The following is a 19,420-nucleotide window of genomic DNA, read 5'->3' as shown; positions in this document are numbered from 1 at the left end:
AGAACTGCATTTACAGTTTACTCACACCTGTATTATTGTGCCGCTAGGTGTCAGTAAAACTAAATTCTGATAAACACTTTACCTTAGCTGTAACGTGTTCAGGCTTTTTTAGACACTTATCTGTCGTATATTAACATAACAATAGTCTACCTAACCTACAGTACTGAATTATACTCATTAGTCTCCGAAGTCTTCTAGTTTTTTAAAATATTTCTCTGTATGTGAACACTACATATTACAAACTGCACTGGAATGAAACTGACTGACACGCCTCCGTCCAATCAGGTTGCTGTTTTGTTTTATAACTTCCGTATTTTAAGCCAATCAACGCAAAGCATCAACAAGCCTTGGCTAAGTGCGGTTGTCAAGAAATGTCGACGTACGTGCTTCCAAATACGTCAAAACGTCCCAAAATAGGCCGGAAGACTGGAGACTCAAACTTCAAAATAAAATGTCTGAAATGGGAAAACGTCACCAACAGAAAGTGACCGATGGACAACTGTCTCAAACAACGATTGTTGTTACAACCCAGTGTGGACCATCAAACCATCAGTGTATTTTATTAAGGTTGGACTTAACGTTTACTCATCAACAAAGGAGGAAGGTGAAAGGAAGAGGGATGTTGTTAATTTCACATGTTTATTATTGAAGAAATATTGTAATATTTCTTGATCGGTAGAATAAAAAATGCAAAAAAAAACATCAAATACAATCTATCATCAAGATTTACAAGCACACTTCAATATTTTGTTTGTATTAGTTGTTTATTATTCATTGTAGTTGGTAAGATTGTCCTGATTTGTTAAATTATTATTATTAATATTATTATTGTCTAGATCGGTCAATATCCTATTTGTTGTATGCAAATTAGATTACATTAAAAATATTTCGGGCATTAATAAAGGTAAAGAACAATGTAAAACAATAAGGCACCCACGACGAATTAAAAAATATATATATACAAAAAATGACATTGGCAGTTTTATTGTGAAACTCTTATCAGGATATACGCGATTTGATCGGACTAGTTTGAGGTCCGTTGCGCTGCTCTGAAAGCCCAACAATGCAGATACAGGAAGCCCATTTGCTCACATACTGTTCGCATCCTTTCATGTAAACTTATGGACATTTTGTCGTCTCTTTGTTTCGTGGTCTCTGGAGAGCAGCGGGCTGGGACACATGTGTCCGCTGGATGAGAGACACCAGGACTGTCAACACAACAGGAGGAAGAAATGGTCGTGTTTGCATTGAGCCTCCTCATTCTCACGTTTAGGTCCTAGCATCATCGCTGCTGAACTTTCAAAATGAGGATCTTCACGTCTCTGCTGAAAAACACAAACCCCAAAATCGAGTACTACTCCAGATTTTCGCCGTCCCCGCTCTCCATTAAACAGTTTCTGGATTTTGGTAAGAATTGTGTCAAAGAGGAGACTGGGTGATGTTAATGACAACAACCATGGGGCCTTTACATATTTATATTCCCCATTAAGTCTGTCTAAGGCATCTCTGAGCTCTTTTTAATTAAAACATGTATTTTTAATAATATGGTGTCTCTATGATGAGATCTGACATTTGAATTGTTGTTTACTTTTAGTAACACACTTATCACAGCACAAACTGGACCATTAATGCTCATGGCTTCTGTATGACTTGTTATTGCAGGTCTGTTTACCATGTGCTAAATGCATGCTCGTATTCAGATTTCAACTGTGGCTTGAATGCAATGAAGGGTGGACACCCTGTATCATGTTAGGCAGAGTTTTATACATCATTAAGGTTTGTTTTAATAGCTGAGCTTTCAGAGAATTAGTCATTGTTTAGTAGCTGACAAATGTTCAGTAAACAGTTTTTCTCTCTCCTTCTTGAACTGTCAATATCTGTGCTAGACTGTGTAGCCACACTCCAGTCCTTTCCTAATCCATCTGTGATTAAAAAGAGGGCGACTCATCTTTGTTATGTAATTCCTTCTCACAGCTGTAGATTGGATGCATGCAGCACAGTGAGTGTGCAACACTTGTTGGTTTGCATGAAGAAAGGAAGGGAGCGTCTTGTCTGCAGTAATAGTTTGTGTCATTGGAGGGGGGGGGGGGGGGGCAGACCTTATTCAGAGGGGAACAAATGAGACATCATGGAGGGGTTGCTGCAGAGTGTGTGTGTGTGCTCTTCCAAGGCTGACTCAGTGTTTATTGGTTTCACTACCCAGTTTTATAGCTGCCTCTTTTTTTACTTTGCTGAATGGGGGAGAGAGGATAAAACATTTCCTTTCATTTTGCTGAAAGTGTTCCTTTGAATTGTTTGCGTAGATAAGACTTCACCTTTGGTCCTTTTTTAGTCGCTGCCTGAAACTTTGGAAGTATGATCCCCAACTGCGTTTCGTGGTTGTCTCTGCTTGTATTTTAATAGGCTTCATGTGCTCCTTAGTGAGTCCTCGGCTCAGATGTGTTTTCAAACAGTGTCAATTATATTGTGGCCGAGTAAAGGGGGTGAAAGTGCGGCGCCATTCATGAGACAGACATTATTATTACACCACAGTGATTCAGTTTTCCTGTTTGGATATGAAACAAATATGCACCAAACTTTTCCATGACTCCCTATGTACTGGTTGTATAGTGTATTTTGTGATTTCCTTTTTATGAGCGAATGTTTGCAGATGGTAAATAGGGTCCAATCCAGTTACCAAGGTTGGAGGTATCATATTAAATGTTGAAACTGATAACAGCTCCCAACCGCAGTCTTAAAGTGGAGCTCTAGCTGGCATGTTTACCTCGCTTTCAGTCACTTTGGTGCATCATTTTAAAGGTTCAATCATTTTGTATGTGGCACACAGTTGTACAGTTTAAAGAAAAGTTCAAAGTTATGTCATCGTTTTCAGTACTGGTTGTCATTTCCAAGACACCTGGCTGTGCTCTTAATTCAAAGAGTGTAGACATAATAACAAGAACAAGAATAGCTGTGATAATTTGATTTTAAGGAGCAAGACAAGAAAGTACGCATTTGTTTAAAGGAAATCTGTACCGACACCTCCACATATCTAATCTAGTGTTGTTGTTTTAACAAACCCTACTTTCTTTTCTTCTTCAAGGCCGGGACAATGCCTGCGAGAAAACCTCCTACATGTTCCTGCGTAAGGAGCTGCCGGTGCGGCTGGCCAACACTATGCGAGAGGTGAACCTGCTACCTGACAACCTGCTCAGCCAGCCCTCAGTCAGACTGGTACAGAAATGGTGAGACACCTTTGTTTACTGCTGAGCCACGAGAGTTACCATCAAGGTGTTGTTTCGAAGCGTGTGTAAATGTTGTCTTTTTGACCGTTGCTTGCTTTGTTAGGTACATGCAGAGCTTTGTGGAGCTGCTGGATTATGAGAACAGAAAGCCAGAGGACCCTCACGCTCTGAATGAGTAAGTGAATATTGCTTCGATTAAGGAGTAATAAAAATAAACTACAGGAAGTGTAGACAGCTGTTCTACACTGTCTTTATAGTCCCTCTTTCCACATAGTTAATCCCCTGTGTATTTATACTTCAACCATAGCCCGTGTTATAAACAGCCACACATGAAGTATAAACACAGACAGTAGTCTGGATAATGAAGTGTGTTTACACAGAACAGTTCCAAGAACAATTTGGTTCACTGGAAATCCAAAAAGCATTCGTGTGAAGGTTGAGTCGCCAAAACAGCAAACAAATGATGGACTCAAGTAGCAGACTGGATCCTAGAAAACAGAATGCTTATTTTAAAACTGCTCTTTTTTAAGTGTAAAAAAAGTTTGTGCAAGAGATAGACCAAGAAACAACCTTGTGTATAATCTGAAAATGACTTTGAAATGACAGTCATAAGCGGATTTATTTTCTACCTTATTACAATTTAAAAAATGTATGTTTTAGTTTCCTGGAGCTCTTGATTGAGATCCGTAACCGTCACAATGATGTGGTGCCCACTGTGGCTCAGGGAGTCATCGAGTACAAGGAGAAATTTGGCTTCGACCCTTTCATCAGCAGCAACATCCAGTATTTCCTCGACCGCTTCTACACCAACCGGATCTCATTCCGTATGCTCATCAACCAGCACAGTGAGCAACAGAAAGCCTGTTTGGATCACAAGCATGCCATCTGTCCTTTCACTTCCACTAACTCTAATTTCCGTGTCATTCTGAGCAGCTCTTCTGTTTGGTAACGACACAAACCCTGCGCTTCCAAAACATATTGGCAGTATCGATCCAACCTGCAGTGTGGCTGAAGTTGTCAGTGGTGAGTTAAAAAATGTCATGCTTGATACTTATTCAGGATTACCCCCCTCCCATATCTGATTCCTTTTTTGAATGGATTCCTATCATAGCAGCAGCTCTGACCAGAAATCAAATAAATCAAAGTTCATATGTGCTAAATGGCGTGTTTACTTAATGATAGTTTTCTGCAGCGTGGCTCCAAAGCTGCACTCTCAGTGACCCAGTGAGAAGCTACATTAGCGACCTGTTAGTCCAAGGAATCCAAACATGAACAATCAACATATTCTGCCTGTTTTTTTTTCCTGACTCGTGTTGTTTTTGCTCCGCTCAGATGCCTATGACACAGCCAAGATGTTGTGTGAGAAGTACTACTTGGCAGCACCGGAGCTGAAGATTGAAGAGTTTAACAGTGAGAGGGCTTTTTTTGTTGTTGTCTGTGCCACGTCCATGCATTCGATCCTTTATCCCGGTTATTCACGTCTTTTCATAGCGTGTTGTTGCAGCTTACTGTCCAAATGTAGCCAAATTACAATGCTGAACATATAATTAACCTAAAAAAGAACCAGCTTTTAGTCGTTTTCTTCTTCTTACTTTCAATCTTCCAGTGAAGGCCCCAAATAAGCCCATACAGGTGGTGTATGTGCCCTCCCATCTGTTCCACATGCTGTTTGAGCTCTTCAAGGTAAGCAAGGGGCAGAATCCGTTCATGCAGTCCAACCAGTCCAGCACTCTGTAGTTGTAATTAACCCCATAATGTCACTATAATTCTGTTAGTACTTGTGCTGAGCTGAGTTAATTAAGTGTGTGGGTGTTTGTAGAACTCAATGAGAGCCACGGTGGAGCTTCATGAAAACAGTAAAGAAGGATTACCACCAGTGAAGGCCAAAGTCACTCTGGGTAAAGAGGATCTCTCTATTAAGGTAAATAACACACGTGCAAGCAAAAATGAGCGTGCTTATTCAAGGAAATAGTGTTTATTCTCATTTGTGTGCGACTGTTTGTTCTCAGATCAGCGACAGAGGAGGAGGAGTTCCTCTGAGGAAGATAGACCGTCTGTTCAACTACATGTACTCCACTGCCCCGACGCCAAGCTTCGAGCCAGGAGCTGTCCCACTGGTAAACAACAGACAAAATCTAATCAGACTGGCCTCTCACATTGTCTGTGTATGGTGTGACATATGGGAAATTAATTTCTGCCACACTTCTTCCCCCACCCAGGCTGGTTTTGGCTATGGTTTGCCCATTTCTAGGCTCTATGCCCGATACTTCCAGGGGGATCTGAAACTTTACTCCATGGAGGGCGTGGGCACTGATGCTGTCATCTATCTGAAGGTAAAGTGAGCTGGTCAAATGTGGAACAAGTTGTAAAGGTTGTTTTGGCTCTCAAAGACTCTGTACTCTGAGTGTTAGAGTTTAAAAAGATGCGCTCACCAATGGGTAAATATAGATAATCAGTTGTTGTTGACTTTGATGGGAAGTTTATATTACTCTCACTTGTCTGGGAAGTAAAATGTGAGAGTTAGAAGACGGATATCTTAGATTAGTTTAAAGACTGGAAGTGAAGCTTCCAACGACAAGGTTAAAGTATTAAAACCAGTCTGCAGCCTTACTTTTAATTAAAGCACCTCCATTTATTTGTCACTAAGCAGCACTTGTCAACATAATCTTTAAATGATTATGAGAGGCACAAACAAAACTAGGATTTGCAGCTAACAGACCTCCCTCTAATGTTGTGCTTTGTTAAAATGGCTTCCTGGAAATATCTAATCATGAAAAGGGTAAAACTCTGTGCTCTTGTTAGTAAACAGAAATGCACCTGTCATAAGTTACTCCTTAATAGATTTACTGTAGCATTTTTAAATATGAGTGGAGTAAAAAATAGTTGAAGGCAGACTTTGAGCTTAGCTAGCTGCGGCATTTGTCAATGGAAGAAACTATTGTATTTTTTGGATGAATAAATTTAATTTAATTAAACTTAGTTCAGTTTTAGAAATCCTAGATCTGCAGATTTAGTTACTTAGAAAAGTTGTCAGATAGGGCAGCTGTTTCTGACCATATCTTTTTGCTCGCTATGCTAACTGGCTGCTCATGATGCCCTTTACATTTAACAGACACATTAAGGTGGCATCATTTTTCCAGACTAACTTAATGTGAAATCAAATGAACTGTGATGCCAAAGAATGCATATGAAGTATGAAGGGAAGGTTAGCTTGGCTTAGCTTAGCATCATGACAGGAATGGAGAAACAGCTAGCATAGCACTTAAATCCAACCCGCCAAAAAATTCCATCGTTTACAACTAAACACATTGTGTTTGCTAAATCTACACAGATTTACAAGTGTCAGTGTCTGCAAGCTTGACTTTTTCTTCATGTAAAGCTAATTGTCTCTAAATCTTGTGTTATGTTGGATGTGTTTCTCAAAGGCCCTGTCCAGTGAGTCATTTGAGCGCCTGCCTGTCTTCAACAAGTCAGCGTGGCGGCATTACAAGACCAGCCCGGAGGCGGATGACTGGAGCAACCCCAGCAAAGAACCCCGTGATGCCAGCAAGTCCACATACAAAGCCAACAGATAACTTTGCCTGACCTGCTAACCCAGCCCTCAGCTGGGAGACCAAACAGCTCACTCTCTGGCCTGTTGGATGAAATGTTGCCCTTGGGTAAATGCTTTGTTTAGGATCAGACTTGATTTTACATTCCAGTGGTTAAAGGTTTAGAAAAAAATATGCATGACCCCTTGACCTATATATGTACCCAATGGCAATAACATTCACCATCTGCGTAGATTTTATTGTGATGGCGTGACCACTGGCTTTTCCAGGATGGACTTACAAGTGAACGTCCTGGAAATGATAGATCCTCACTGTCATATAATCACATGATTTGTGAGTCTGTGCTAAAGCTGACTTAATTTTCTCTGAGATACAACCAAGCTCGCTTTACTCCATCATCATTACTCCTCCCTCTGTCTCGTGCACGGTTTGGCCTGGCTTGTCTTTGCTGACTAGGCCGCTGCTCCCTGTAGCTGAAGAAGCCATGCACTGCTGATTGAAAGTCTTTCAGCAGTGCAGTGGAGCCTTGTATTCTGTGTCTCTCTCGCAGACACAAGCTGAGTCAGAGTGGGGTGAGTTTCAGAGCAAATTGGGCTGAGAGGAGGTTTCATTTCCTTCCTTTGGGGAGACACTTTTGACTGAACACACAATTAGGCCAGTGTGCCATTGGCATAGTAAAGACTTGTTTTGGTTGAACTTTATTCAAGCTTGGGAAAATGTCAGACAACATTTCCAGTAAATGACAGAACATTTGAGCTCTTTTTGAATAATTATAGGAAGCATTGCATCAACAGCACACTTTTTTCTAAGTCTTGAATACAGGACTTTTATTTTATGTCAAAGAGAGAAAGCCTTATTTCTGGGAATTTATTTCATATTTAATGTTTTTAAAAAGATATCTTGAAGGCTCTACAGGAACTTAAAGTTAATTTTATTGTTGAAAAATGTTAGAAATACAGAATATTATTCTGTTATGTTGTTCTGCTTCACATATGGAAGTTAACCAAATGCCCTGATCGACAGAGAGCGGACAAGCTCTCCTCATCAGACCTTCTCTGTCCCCTGATTTAACGCCTGCCGAAGGACCAAAGGAGCATCTGTATGATGCTTACGAAACACCACCATGCCATTCAAGTAGCACACAGACCACACACCAGCATGATGAATTGTACGAGAGAGGAATGGACATGATGCATCTAAAGAGGACTAAATAATATGGACCTGCCATACTAGATCCAAGACATGCTAACAGCTACCAGCGCTAACAATGCTCCATCCTGTCAGCCTTGTTGTATTCATACTAATCCCTACAGTCCTCTGAGTGACAAAGCATGTCTGCTTTTAAAAAATGTGCTTTTGTGTAAGTAGTAAAAGGAAAATTTAACTAGTAAGCAAAAATATTGAATATCTAATTTATCCAGGAACAAAAAACTGTTAAACAAGTTTTTAGGCGTTTGCACTGTTATCGCTCTCTTTCTTTTTTTTTTTTATTGATGATGTTGGACTAAGATTGTTTTATATTTATCTCTTCTTGTTTTCAGCTTGTTTTCAAAAATGTGTCGATAGTCCACTTATTTATTTAATTTAAAGGAACTCGAGCAACATTTCGAAAAGCCGGCAGGGTAAAATGCGATTAAAGGAGCCAGTAATATTTTTGTACTAACCCTGTTTTTTGTTTTTTTTTATCACATTAGTCATATGCAGGAACAGCTTTCATGCACTTTAGTTACCCTGTCCGTGCAATTCTCCTTTCAATCATTATGACAATAAGCATCTTTCCTGACCTTCTTTCAATCCTCTTTCAAGATTTTTTTAAAACGTAAAAATCAAGAGAAATCCCAGGTCACCGCTACTTCAAAATAAAGTTATATGGCTAAAACATGGTACTTTTTGTTAAGACCAGATGATGGGGAATTTCTGCCCTCTGAAGTGACTTCCTTTTCTCATCTCCTTCAGCTCAAGTCTGATGTGAAAAGAGTGGAGTGTAGCAGAAGAAACCAGAAAAGCAAGCATCCTCGTCTTTTTCAGCCACACTGTAAAGTTTCATCACTGCCGATGCCTTTGTAAACTGCCAGTCTCTGTTACTCAGTGACAAAGCTATTGTAAAAGAAGTGCTGTGTTGTACCATAGACGCCACAGGCTTCCACATTTAGTCACCCCCTGTTAAAGTAGAAGCCTGATCTCAAGTGGTTGTCGACCTTCACAGTAAAAGACTATTTCTGTACCTAGAGTATAATATTTTAGAAAAGATTGTGTACATATTGATCAATGATAAGATATTTGCTGTATATGCAGCCAGTGTGGCGTGTCCGATCCTGCTGTATCTCCAGCTCAAAACAAATGTATCTGTGTGCATGAACGAAGGAGTGAAAGAAGACATAACAAAAAGAAGGACCGTTGAATGGTACGAGCACGAGATTAAATACTATTTTCAAACCCGAACAATAAAGACAAAGCTGTTGTGTGCGATCAGTCTGTCTTCACTTTCATATTTTTTTATTTATTAACATATTAAGCTGTTTTGGACATTAAAACGAACCCAAAAAAAAAAGACACATGTTCCCAAAGTTTGTACACATAGTGCAGATTAACAGGACAGTAAGGTCTCTACATTGCATTGGGATATTTACTTTATTGTTGTGGTGGAAGAGAGGCCTGCTGCAGCCTGAGAAAGTTATTATGACATACATTTCCAAGCTTTTCCGTGGAGATGTCCCAGCTTCTGAGGACCTGACAGTTCACCTGCAGGGCTTCAGTTATTGTATGATTTCAATATTTCAAGTATCATCAGAGTCCTCGAGGAAGGCTTGATCTCCTAGTTTGTCGGGTCTGATTAACAGCTGACATCAAGTTCCAGAGAGCATGAACGTCTGCCAAACATGGATAAACATGAAAATGTTAAAAGTTCATGGCTTTCTTTCTACTATGTGTTAACAGTGAGATGTGACATTGGTGTGGCTTACTGAATGGTGAAGGATGTATGACTTTGTATAGAATGTAAGCAGAAATCAGGATGGTCTGAAAAGCCCTTTCCATAGTGCAATTCCTAAACAGCACCGTATTGAAGCTCAGCTGTCATTTCGCAGTATAATATCGGTGTCCCAGTCTGTGAATTCACATTGTGTTACGGGCCTTACAATGTTGCGTAAGCACAAAAGAGCATGGCACGTCGACAGCTCCACATACACACTCGCAGTCAAGCATGCATAAACACACAACACTGTTCTCCCCTGCTGGCTCTGCTGATACCGCCTCGTGGCTGTAACACCTCTATTACAACCCCCGAAGAAGGTTACAGAGGGGGGATCACTTTGTCTGTTTATTACACCTCTGCGACTTTCATACTCAAGGCGAAGCTTCACAGGGGCGTAGCCTAAATATCACACCTTGAAACAACAGTCTGAATAGGGCTAAAGACTTAGTTTACATTCAAGAAGCTACACATCGCATTTTTTTAGGACTATCTAACAGGTACCATAATGATTAAATGCAGCCAAAGTCACAAATCGTAGGAGTCCTACTCCCTCTGCTGTTTCCCAAGGCATTGTTTTATTTTCCTATGATTTTCTTCAGGATTAGTTTGAATCAGTTTCGTGGTTATTTCTCAACTGTAGCATTGGAATCGGTGGATCAAGGATTGTAGATTACTTAAAGTCCCTGCCAATCAATTGTTCAGGCTAAAATGGTGCAAACCAGTGTAAGTGCAAACCAGATTGTGTGTTCAAGGGCCCGGAGGTTGTTCAACAACTGCTGACAAGTGTGTGAAGTGTCTTTTTTTCTTCAATCCTAGCTCTCAGCTCAACAAGCACAAATGACACAGACCAGTTCCTGCTCATTCACATGACCTGTAGAATGGACTGTTGCACAATTGTTTTTGTCTCACTTTGTGACATGTTACATATAGTGGTCACAGCAACTACAAGAAGTCTTGGCAAATGAAATCAAAATCCTAGTAGACAGGAGGAAAACAAACAAAGAGGTGACATTATGAGAGGGCTGTAGGACAGTTTCTGTCAGCTGTCAAGAAAATCCTCCCAAAATATGCTGCAAAGCATTCTGGGTTGTCTAATGATATGTGACACTGTGCACAAATCCTTTTCTTATTCCTTTGTCCTTCAGTCTTCGGAGTTGTCCAGACAACAGAAACAGTGATGGCTTCATAACTCAGCAGCAAAGAACGTCATTTCCCATGATCACCCTCTGTCGCATTTAGAAATCTACTTCCAGTTTCCAGCCAGTGTTTGTTGCAGTGTAAGTGTTCGCGAGTGTGTGTATGTGTGTGAGCAGTTCACAGGCAGTGAGTGAAGTGTGACGTGTGTGTACATGTGTGTGTGTGTGTCTGAGTCCGACTACTTTTCATCTTCATCACCTTCACTCATGCTGCTCATAGAGGCGGATGCTCCTTTGGGGGAGTTGGGTGGCGATGGCCGTGCATTGTGCCAGCGGGCAGGGGGCGACGGGGGTGACGGAGAGCGTAGCGGGGACAGTTCACGGGGGGGACTGTTGCAGGGTGACTCTCGGGGAGACAGAGCATAGGAGAGCATCCGTCCACTGCGCTCCTGAAACACCTGTTTCTGTAACGGAAAGAGGCAACATTTGTACAAATGCTCCAGGTACATTAAAGATACATCTACGATGTAAACAAAAGATGCAAGTCAATACTAAATAAAGTCAATAAAATTAGGTTTAGTGTTTAAAAAATTAAGATTAGCAAAAATGTGCAAGAGGTAATTACCCATGTCCCATCAGGTCCAAACAGTTCCAAGAAGTTGCCGATAAACTCTCTGGATTTCTCCTCCCACTTCTGAATAAGGTCAGCGCTCTTCTCCTCCACGCGATAAACAAAATGTTTACTCTTCTCCTCGACTGTGCGAACCTTCTCCTTCATCCGATCCACCTGGTTCTGTAACCTGTACTTCTTCTCCTGAGGGGAGTCGATGTTGAGGGAAAGAAATGATTGAACGTTACAGATGAAGATAAGATCGAACTTTGTTCATCCTGAAGGAAATTCTGTTGCCGGATTGCTCCAAGTACATTACAGTACAACCCAAAAGAATGGACAAACACTACTAAACATGACATGCATGACCAGTATTAAGCAGGTAGTCGTTGAATAGAAGGAAATGTGGTTGAAAAATAGAAGGACAATAAGTAAGACATTAATGGCCTTGTTGATAATATTATTGGCAGTTCAATCTCCAGGAAGAAACCAAAATACTACATGATGATTATATCAAATTTGAAAGAACCAGAATGTAATTCATAAATCATTGGCCCTGCTCTTACGTTTATGTAGCTAACATTCAGCTCCTTAGCCGTGTAGCCGCGTTGGAGGTTGCGTCGAGCGTAGACATCATAGTCTCTGACAATTCTTGTAATTAAGTCAGAGGTTGAAATTCCCTCTGTCCGTTGTGTGGGTACAAACATCCCTGGATTACACGTGTAAAATCATTCAATTAGAAACTGTTCATGGTATGTTTTAAGGGAATATATACATTTTCTTCTCCTGTCTAGTATCACACACTTACCTGCCTCCTTGATATGTTTATAAACGTCCTCACTTCCTGCTGAGGAGTATGGGATATCATCATGAGCCACAAAATCGATCTGAGAGACAATCAAAGGTCAAGCACTGTATAGTAGAAAACATCACACTGGCACACAGACAGGAGGTTTTAAAAAAACACTGACGCTGTAATACACAAGTTTCTAAATTGTGGTTGTAATGACCACTAAGATGCCTCATTACATACATTAGTGCTTATTCTTTATTAGTTTCTCTCCACTTTGACCTTTGAGTCCTTGTGATAGATAGATAGATAGATAGATAGATAGATAGATAGATAGATAGATAGATAGATAGATAGATAGATAGATAGATAGATAGATAGATAGATAGATAGATAGATAGATAGATAGATAGATAGATAGATAGATAGATAGATAGATAGATAGATAGATAGATACTTTATTGATCCCAAGGGAAATTCAGATGACAGCCCCTGTATACTTCGTGCCCAGTTTTACACAGATGCGGAAAACAACAAAACACACACACACCTTGTGTTTCTCCAGGAACTCGGGTGTTAGAGTCCAGGGTGCATCTCTCAGAATCTCGTCGACGTAGCGGCAGTGTCTCAGTGCTTCGTAACGTTCAGTCTCTGTCATGACTGTGAAACCCTTGTACTTATGGGTCAGCTCATCACTACACACTATGTCAAACACATAAAGGAATATCAATCAGTTTCAAACACAACTGTCATTCTTTTTTTGTGTGCAATGACATTTGAATGTGTATACAAGATGTGTTAGTGTTTTCTCATGGATCGGATCTACCTCCTACTATGAGGTAGGTATTGGGGAAAAGGTTCTTGGCTTGCATGAGAGCACGAGCATGACCAGAGTGGAACAGGTCAAATATGCCATCTGCGTAGACTCTGACAGGTCGGTCCACTGAAAACAAAAAAAATACAAGTATTACAACTAACTGCAGATGTATCCAATCATAGAAGAAATGCCTCATAATACATACTGTAAACCTCAACAGAAAGTTCTGGTAAATTCACATCTCCATCTATCTCATCAGTCACTTTTTTGGGTGAATTAGGAGAATGAAGAGTAGCCAGACATCTTACAAAACCATAATATTTAGAAATTGATGTCAAACATACAAGACATGCTATCATGTACAGTAACTTACACATATTACCAACAAGGTTGTTCTAATGTTTGGGCTTAGTCTTATACAGCTAATTGTTTAAGTACAGCTAATAATCCCAAATAAATCTAGGGAAACTGCGAGTTGGCCATCAAGATAAAAGCTCTATAGTGAACAGTTCACCCCAGTGAACTTGAAGAAGAAGTAAGCCAAACACAGCAGTGGTAGCACTTGAAGAAGCAGCATCATTAGCATCAGTAGGAAGAGTAAATAGATACTTTGGAAAAGACAGCAGCATTTTTAGTAATAGAATAGCAATATAGTAGTCTAGCAGTAAATGTAACTGTTGTGATATTAATAAGTCCATTTTATGGGTAGGAGTGGAAACAATAGCTGCAGTAGTACAAGTATTAGTGTAATGATGAGGCAGTAGCTAGCATCTGCTCTGAAAGCAGCAGTAGTAGCAATAAGTTGTAGCTGTATTCAAGGTAAAATAGTGGGAGTAGTAACAGAAGTAGCCTTTTAGCCTCGATGACAGAGGGAGCAGCTGCAGCTGCCTTAATAGCTTTTATACTTTCTAGGCGTAGAAGAAGCAGCTGCATAACTAGCAGTAGGCTCTACAGGTAGACCTAGGTGTGCTGATGATGATACTGAATAGGCCATGAATAGCAATAGTAGTTATTGAAGTAGCAGAGGAAACCGAAATATATGCAATGACAACTAGTACAAGTAGCCAAAAGCATTGTAGTAGCATTAGCATAATTTAAACTGTAGCATAATGGTGGCCGAGTAGTTTGAGTAGTTGTGGTAACAGTAACACTTATAAAGAGTAGAGGTATTGTAGTAGAGGAGTTCACTTCAGGGCTAAAAGGTTAGGAGGAACCTGTGACCAGTAGCTGTAAGTATAAAAATATAAAACACAGACAAGTAGCAGAGGAAGAAAAAGGCCAGATACACATGAATGGTGGGAGAAGAAAAAAAGAGAATCAAATCAAATTAAGGGGGAAAAAAGGGCAGGTGTGCTGTACCTGGGGTGCCTCTGCGGGCCTGAGCAATGGTGAGTTTCTCATGAGGGGCGCGACATTCACAGCTGGTCTCCCTGGCAAAGATGGCAGGTTCCGTCAGAGTCTGAGACAGACAAGAAGAGAAAGAGAAAGGGTCATAGATCAAATATAATACTCATTACAGAGTAATGGAGATTGAACAGTATAGTTTAATATTCATTTAATTAAAATCACCACGAGCACGTTTTAGGGAAAGACATCTCCAAAAATGATGCACAGAAACCCTTCCCTTCAGTGGCCTATCCTATCCACTCTCATTTCTGTAACATTAACCTCCATTAGTTTATTGACCACAGCTGCTTCATATTGCGCCGATGGATTGAGAGAGAGAGAGAAAGAGGTGCACTCAGAATTGTTGACCACTCTGTGAGGTTGAGTATGAGCAGAGTCAGACTGTCTGTGTGAAACCTACATGTGTATTAACATTGGCAGAAAACAAGGACAGGCTTATTGATCTGTTGTCAAAAGCCTCTCAGGAATCAATCACAATTCAAAGGAAAGAATAAAATGGAAGGTTACAAAAAATAATCTATCAGGAGTATTTTTAAATAATTAAAGGTAGGCTTTATGTAAATGAGGCTGATGAAAAAACAACAATACTGAGATACATGAAAATAAACAGATGGGGAAGAAAGAATGAGGATGACACTCATCACTGTGTGTAGAAGGCACATCAAGGTTAAAGTGATGCAGTGTGAGTCTGCCTGAAAATGTGTCTTTGTATGCCATCTGTTGACTGCAGGGACTATTCGTTGAATCTCATTCACACCAATAAAAGAGAAACAGAGTCTGCACAGAGTGGTAAAGAGTGGGAGTGTGAGGGGAGGATGATAGAATGGAAACATTTTCAATCTCTGAGGACAAGACTGGAAACTGACGTCAATACATCCTCTCAGAACAGCAACTAAAACCATAGCCTGGCCAGCTGACAACAAGGACACAGGTATACAGAACAGACTAACAATGGTGATCTGTTGCTGCAGATTTGTACAATAAAAGAGGACAACATTTGAATTTGTTTTAAAATAAAGCTTTGAACTAGAACTTAAGGATAATAACTGTGTTTCAAAATGGTTTAGCAGCTTAGTATTGAAAAATTAAACAAATTTCTTTTCCATCAGTTGGGGTCTTACAAGGACCTCCGAGGCTCCAAAAAGGTCTAAACATTTTTCTGAGATGTAGTTACCTTTTCAGGAAACACATATCATAATAACTATTCAAAGATAAATTACCTTTGTGTCTTCATCCATACCTGAGGGCTGACACGCTATGAGCAGATAACGTTCTCAGGGTCATTAAAAGGTCAGAATATTTTTCATTTTTAAATGTATACATATACACAGACTCTAGCTGCCATGTCCTTAAACACACATTAAAGGTCTGTTTGTTACACTGGGGACTATAGGCAGACCAGGACTGTAGACATAAATCTGAGGACACATTGCACATGTCCACTGCAGAAAATGCATAGAATGAAGACATTCATGTTTGACCATGAATAGTTTTATACATAGACATTTTTCTTTAAGTGGTGGAATTGTTTTTAAGCACTTTTCTGTATTTTTTTCACCTTCAAAGATGAGTCTTAGTTTCTGGCAAAGGGAAAGACTATCTTGCATACATTTTTATGTTTCGTCTTTCATTTCAACCTCTTTTCAGTGAAAACAACTAATTTTACACATGCAATAACATTACACTTAAAGTAATACCAACATAACACTTTTTTTGTCCAGTGTATTTTACAATACAAACACGACAGCTTTATCCATGTGTTGCTAAGTTTCTTAGATCTTTGTTTCAAATCATACACAAGTAAAGCTGTTCTCTGCCTTGAATAGCAACATGCTATATAGGAAAGCAGGAAAATAACTGGTAAGTAAAGAGCTACAGTTAAAAGAGCTACAATGAGAAAGAAAGTATTAATTTTGTATCTCTTTTTGTATGTGGTAACATTTACTTGCTCTTCCCTTCTCCCTTTTTCAAATTTGCCTGTAAATCCTGCTCGGTCATGTTAACAGTTTTCCATGTGAGTGTATCAGAGTTCAATGATAGCCATCCAAGCTACAGCACCATCTCCCATGATTCCCTTGTCTTTGTGAGAAGAGCCGGGTGGCTTCCAAAGAGTTAGCAAAGAGCAGATGGCAAAGCTTAAACGGACAGACCAGGGGAGCATGCAGGCCTATCAGGAAGAGTAATCAGTAAAGCCATCACTGGCACAAGTAAAGAACATCTGGCATAAGCAGGATTAAAGGCCAACAGGGACGAATGGTTAGCAGTGAGGCCATGGATGATGAAGAGAGAAGATGAAAAGTAAAAGATGGAGGGATTGGAGGGGGCAGACATGAATGCCAGGATGAGGAGATATAGCACAAACAAAGGGCGACAGCATCCAAATGGAGGAGGATTTGTCCTTACTTCCTCATTGTCCCTTGGGCAGGACATTCATGCTACATTATCCACAGTGTGATTACCCTTCCTTCATTCAATCGTGTCCACTCAGCATTCTGAGCAGACACATGCTATAGGGGATCCGTTTCGTAACGCGGAAGGGAGCAGGACCCTTTGTCTTCCTCTCCCTTTCTCTGTCACACACACTTACACCGCAAGAAACAAAGAAAACACGCTTAAATGCCCTACCGTCCGAGGATGGGGGCAGGTGTGTTCAAGCTCCTCCATGATTCCCAAAGACTCATGGGATGTGTCTGTGGTCCCTCTGTAATGTGACTCAGCATCGGTGAGACGATGCCTCTCTCCTCCCCGTTCTGTCTCTTTCTCCTTCCTCTATTACCCCGCCCACTCTCAGCTCATACTGCCTGCCTGTCCCTCTCTCCTCCTCCTCCTCTGATCCCTTACTGCAGAGAGGAGGAGACAGTTAAGATGGCTCACTGTATCATTTTTAAGCACTGCTAGAAGGAGGAACAATACCCCATGAAGCAGTTTGAAAAGTTGTGCAACAGAATCTATTTTGAATATTAAAGAAAGATCTTAATTGCTTATTTAATGTATCATTTTATTTATGTGCTTATTTTCCTTTACTATCCACTCTTCCCTTTTTTAAACATGTAGGCTAGTGTTTGCTTTGTGGCAGTCGATTGTCATATTTTCTATTGCTTTACTTATAATAATACATTTGAAATAAAGATATCAATCAATATACACTACCAGTCAAAATGTTTTAATATAGATATTGTAAGCTGTATAGGCACACCGAGAAGGGTTTTTCTTTTTTCACTATTTTTCACATTTTAGAACTAGAGTAAGCAATAAAGAAATACGAATAAAACATTTAATTTATTTTTGCTTCTGGACAGAAATGCTGGCAGGGATTTAATTTGATAGAAGAAACACATCTCAAACATACACGTCTTTAGATGAAAAGTCTTTATAATAACTGCATAATGCATTTCAATCAGGTGTTTCAAATAATTTGACTGACAGTGTATATACCAATCATAATTTGCTTTAGTCAATAATTCAGTTAGATTTTAGCTTATTCGCTTATTTCCTTCTGTAAAATATAATATGTTGATGTGCTACTCCCATAGACTGTAACGATAATTCGGCAATTTTGTAAGAACGAGTGAGTCATCGCTGAAATAAATGATCTTTGTTCGTTGGACTGCTGAGCTCTCGCCATGGCGACGAAAAAGAGGAGAGAACTTTAAGAGGGAACCAATCAGAGACGAGCAACAGCAGCGTGAGCAGTGAGGATTGGAGCGGGTACCAAAAACACCATCAGTGGGATGGTAGTGAGAATAACAATGCAGGTACTGTGAAAATAAGGGGTTTATAAATGACATAAATTGGCTACTGCAAACGGTTTGACTGTCTGGTTAAAAGTCCATCGACGATGAAAAATATATATATACATGTAGCCTAGCCCAAAAAAGAGAGTTTTCAGCACCATTATGCCCATTACGTATAGAATTACGTGGTAAAAATATCAAGTCTAGGTCGTTGTTATACCAGAGCATGTTCAACATCTGTTGTTTTTGGATATAAAAACCACCTGTCTTTTTATTCATATTAGGGTAATCTGGTCCGTTGTCAACAATGGCACCACAGTTAAGTTTACAAGGTTTCTTCTACTATATTAAAAGGGGGCGTCAGAGCTTTTTAACAACAACAACAACAACACCAGCACTAGACTTTATCTTTCTCGCACCAAAGAAACACTTTACAGCTGTTTCCAAGTCATATTAAGTTAGTCGGCAACAAAATAATATTAGCCCAACTTCAGACCTTTAACACTAACTTTAAAGCTTTGCCAGAGGATGTTATAGTTTACCTTCAGAGGTCCTCTTCTGCAACAAAGAGGTGCAACAGTGCAACACGAGTGCGCTCTGATGCGTCGCTGTTTCACCATGGCTTCAAAAACCAAACAAAAGTAAGCAGCCTCTTCAAAACTGAAAGGTTATCGATCCGTTTACCGCGGCCTTTTCTGTCTCATCTACAGTTTAGCAAGTTAACAGCCGAGTATGTCTTTGCTCCAGCACAGATGCGAAGTGCAGCAGAGCGACGAAAGTCCGTCTGTGTTTAAGACAGATCTGCTGCTCACTGATGATGATCTGCAGATCACTGTGGGCTCGATCACTTTAACAGACCTACACTAGACCATATGGACAGTAGGCTATACATTTCGAAACCCTTTGCCTATTGTAGTGCTATACGAGGACCTCACTGTAAAAAAAAAAGTAAACGAATAATATCCTTCGTATGGCTTACTTTCCAGACATTAGGAAGGGCATGAACACACGTTTAGTGTACAGTATGAACAAGCAGGTCACACTGTAGAGGCTACCAATGAAAACGTATTGTGGGTATGAAGCACAAAACACTCTTTGTTTTTCCCTATTGTTGTACCCACTGTAGTGTGTCCGTGACCCCAATCTGGGACAGGAACTCATTGTGCCTTTAGAGGGC

General features: G+C 40.1%; 2 protein-coding genes across 6 annotated transcripts; one reads left to right on the top strand and one right to left on the bottom strand.

Annotated features, from left to right (window-relative positions):
* Positions 1-445: 445 nt before the first annotated feature.
* pdk3a (pyruvate dehydrogenase kinase, isozyme 3a) lies at positions 446-9,247 on the top strand. Of its 4 annotated transcripts, none has more exons than XR_013780522.1 (12): positions 997-1,407; positions 3,083-3,224; positions 3,328-3,399; positions 3,885-4,069; positions 4,158-4,247; positions 4,557-4,634; positions 4,831-4,907; positions 5,044-5,145; positions 5,234-5,341; positions 5,444-5,557; positions 6,650-6,883; positions 8,732-9,247. XR_013780522.1 is itself a non-coding variant. In XM_079360743.1 (12 exons), the coding sequence occupies exons 1-12, from the start codon at positions 1,305-1,307 to the stop codon at positions 8,740-8,742; spliced, it is 1,203 nt and encodes a 400-aa protein (XP_079216869.1). In that variant the 5' UTR covers positions 997-1,304; the 3' UTR covers positions 8,743-9,247. The 4 variants fall into 4 exon arrangements, 3 of the variants coding, with proteins under 3 accessions (XP_079216870.1, XP_079216869.1, XP_079216868.1); XM_079360743.1 differs by having other exon boundaries at positions 6,650-6,770; XM_079360744.1 differs by lacking the exon at positions 997-1,407 and adding an exon at positions 446-567 and having other exon boundaries at positions 6,650-9,247.
* Positions 8,249-19,114, bottom strand: pcyt1ba (phosphate cytidylyltransferase 1B, choline a). Of its 2 annotated transcripts, XM_079360746.1 has the most exons (9): positions 18,786-18,861; positions 17,135-17,349; positions 14,462-14,561; positions 13,112-13,228; positions 12,836-12,987; positions 12,304-12,382; positions 12,062-12,204; positions 11,511-11,699; positions 8,249-11,349 (listed from the first exon to the last, which is right to left on the bottom strand). In XM_079360746.1, the coding sequence occupies exons 2-9, from the start codon at positions 17,171-17,173 to the stop codon at positions 11,125-11,127; spliced, it is 1,044 nt and encodes a 347-aa protein (XP_079216872.1). In that variant the 5' UTR covers positions 17,174-17,349; positions 18,786-18,861; the 3' UTR covers positions 8,249-11,124. The 2 variants fall into 2 exon arrangements, with proteins under 2 accessions (XP_079216872.1, XP_079216871.1); XM_079360745.1 differs by lacking the exon at positions 17,135-17,349 and having other exon boundaries at positions 18,786-19,114.
* Between the last annotated feature and the right edge of the window lie 306 nt (positions 19,115-19,420).

The sequence above is a fragment of the Symphodus melops genome, assembly GCF_947650265.1.
Source record: "Symphodus melops genome assembly, chromosome: 14".
In the NCBI taxonomy this organism is placed as follows: Eukaryota; Metazoa; Chordata; class Actinopteri; order Labriformes; family Labridae; genus Symphodus; species Symphodus melops.
This window is presented reverse-complemented; position numbering and strand designations above follow the sequence as displayed.